This window comes from Halyomorpha halys, unplaced genomic scaffold (genome assembly GCF_000696795.3).
Source record: "Halyomorpha halys isolate HHAL.00 unplaced genomic scaffold, Hhal_1.1 Scaffold35.1, whole genome shotgun sequence".
Taxonomy (NCBI): Eukaryota; Metazoa; Arthropoda; class Insecta; order Hemiptera; family Pentatomidae; genus Halyomorpha; species Halyomorpha halys.
This window is the reverse complement of record NW_027106137.1, coordinates 1,276,916-1,278,720: the sequence shown is the minus strand read 5'-3', so window position 1 is coordinate 1,278,720 and position 1,805 is coordinate 1,276,916. Positions and strand designations below refer to the sequence as shown.

The following is a 1,805-nucleotide window of genomic DNA, read 5'->3' as shown; positions in this document are numbered from 1 at the left end:
TAAAGTATAGTGAATTTATATGCAATTTGTATGAAAATAATGAATAAGGAAAAACATAGTCTGTTCCATATAATATATGATAGATATAAAGTATAATGAATTTATATGAAATTTGCATGAAAATAATGAATAAGGATAAACATAGTCTGTTCCATATTCGAACATTTCCTCCTTTCACTTCTAATATCTTCAAAGGTTATACCAGATTAATGAAGTATTAGAAACCAATTTTCTATTTTTGTCAATCTAGAAAAGTGGTCACTGTGTGTCGCTTCAAAAATATTTTTATATAAATTAAACTCACAACTTAGTCGTGAATTCTTTAGTAACAACCCTTAATGTATTATTTCGAAAGAAAGTACTTAGCTTAAAAAGTGTTTATAATTTTTAGTTAGCTATTTGCAGGCGATTCAACTTCTTTGTAAGTTAAAATAGGATAGATGTAGATATTTTTTTTCTGAAAAATAATTCATATTATCTCTGTACTCTATATTGTGTAAATAGAGCGACTATTACTTCTTTGAAGATTATTAATAATAAAAAATATATATGTTGTATTTTTTTATTGAACAATTTTGTATGTTTCAGCATTTTTATTGCTAGTTTTAACATTATCATTCTACCTACATCTTTAAAACATACACACACGGAAATCCATGCTCTTGTAATAAATAAAAAATAAATCTTGTGTGTAATAGATTTGGGGAAAAATTGATTAAATTTATATTACGCTTAATACATATATTTTCATTTAAATATCGTTAACATTAAATAAAACTGTTAAGGAACATTTTTTTTTTTTCACATTTAAAACAATATACAATAGTTTCTAATATATAAATATAAATATTTTTTCTAAATACATCTATATTCAATGCCAAATATTTTCTAATTACTTTTAATTCCCAAATTACACTTATTAAAATTTTAAATTATCTACATAACTCAGCTGTGCTCACACTGAACCTGCTCGTTTGGAAAAATGGACTTCTTGGGTATTTTTTATTATTGTTGAAAAATAAATCCGTTAATTTCTTCCCAGCTGGTTTGAGAGGCACCATTTCTATCTCCTCATAATCGTGGTCGTCCTTTGGCTCTTCGACTTTTGTGAACTGGATTATTTCCTAAGCAAACAAAAGTAAAACAAAAATAATTACAAAAAATATTTAAAATAAATGATAATTGATCATACCATGTTTAATTAAATGTTGAAATCTACTCTACATAAATAAAGTAAAATTATAAAAAATAAAAGAAATTTGAAAATATTGAGTTTATAAATTTATTTATGATCATAATGTACACCCAAACACTTTATAGCACATTATTTACAGAAGGGTAAATTTTTAAAATATGAGCTATTCCACACCAGCAGACTGAGTACCCCAGGGTAGTATCCTTGGTCCTATCCTAAGACAGTTTTTACAGCTGACATCCCAACCCATCCTAACACTATTCTCACCGCGTATGCCGATGACATATGCCTATTGTCAATTAATAATGATCCTTCCATTGTATCCCAATCCCTCCAAATCCACATCACCACCCTGGAAGAATGGTGTCAAAACTGTTTAATTAAAATATATTCCAATAAATCCCACCAAAGCAAATTTACCCTTCGTCGTAAACCTTCGTCTTGCCCTACAGTATCTTTTAATAATACCCCACTCATTCCTGTTGAACAGATCCGCTACTTAAGACTAAATCTGGACAAACGACTGACATGGAATCCTCATACAAGACTGAAAAGACAGGAAACTGCTCGTCAATTCCGACTATTACAACATTTACTAGACAAACGGTCC

General features: G+C 28.3%; 1 protein-coding gene and 1 long non-coding RNA gene across 3 annotated transcripts in view; one reads left to right on the top strand and one right to left on the bottom strand.

The window, feature by feature from the left end:
* The window catches only part of LOC136797356 (uncharacterized), a 493,983-nt gene that overhangs the window by 42,923 nt on the left and 449,255 nt on the right, over positions 1 to 1,805 (top strand). The window lies entirely within an intron of this gene.
* The window catches only part of LOC106686316 (uncharacterized), a 58,215-nt gene continuing 57,154 nt past the window's right edge, over positions 745 to 1,805 (bottom strand). Inside the window, exon 8 of one of the 2 annotated variants that reach the window (XM_067053702.1) lies at positions 745 to 1,124. In XM_067053702.1, the coding sequence (XP_066909803.1) occupies positions 933 to 1,124 (192 nt within the window). In that variant the 3' untranslated portion in view covers positions 745 to 932. The remainder of the gene's footprint in view (positions 1,125 to 1,805) is intronic. The other variant, XM_014429536.3, reaches the window with a different exon arrangement.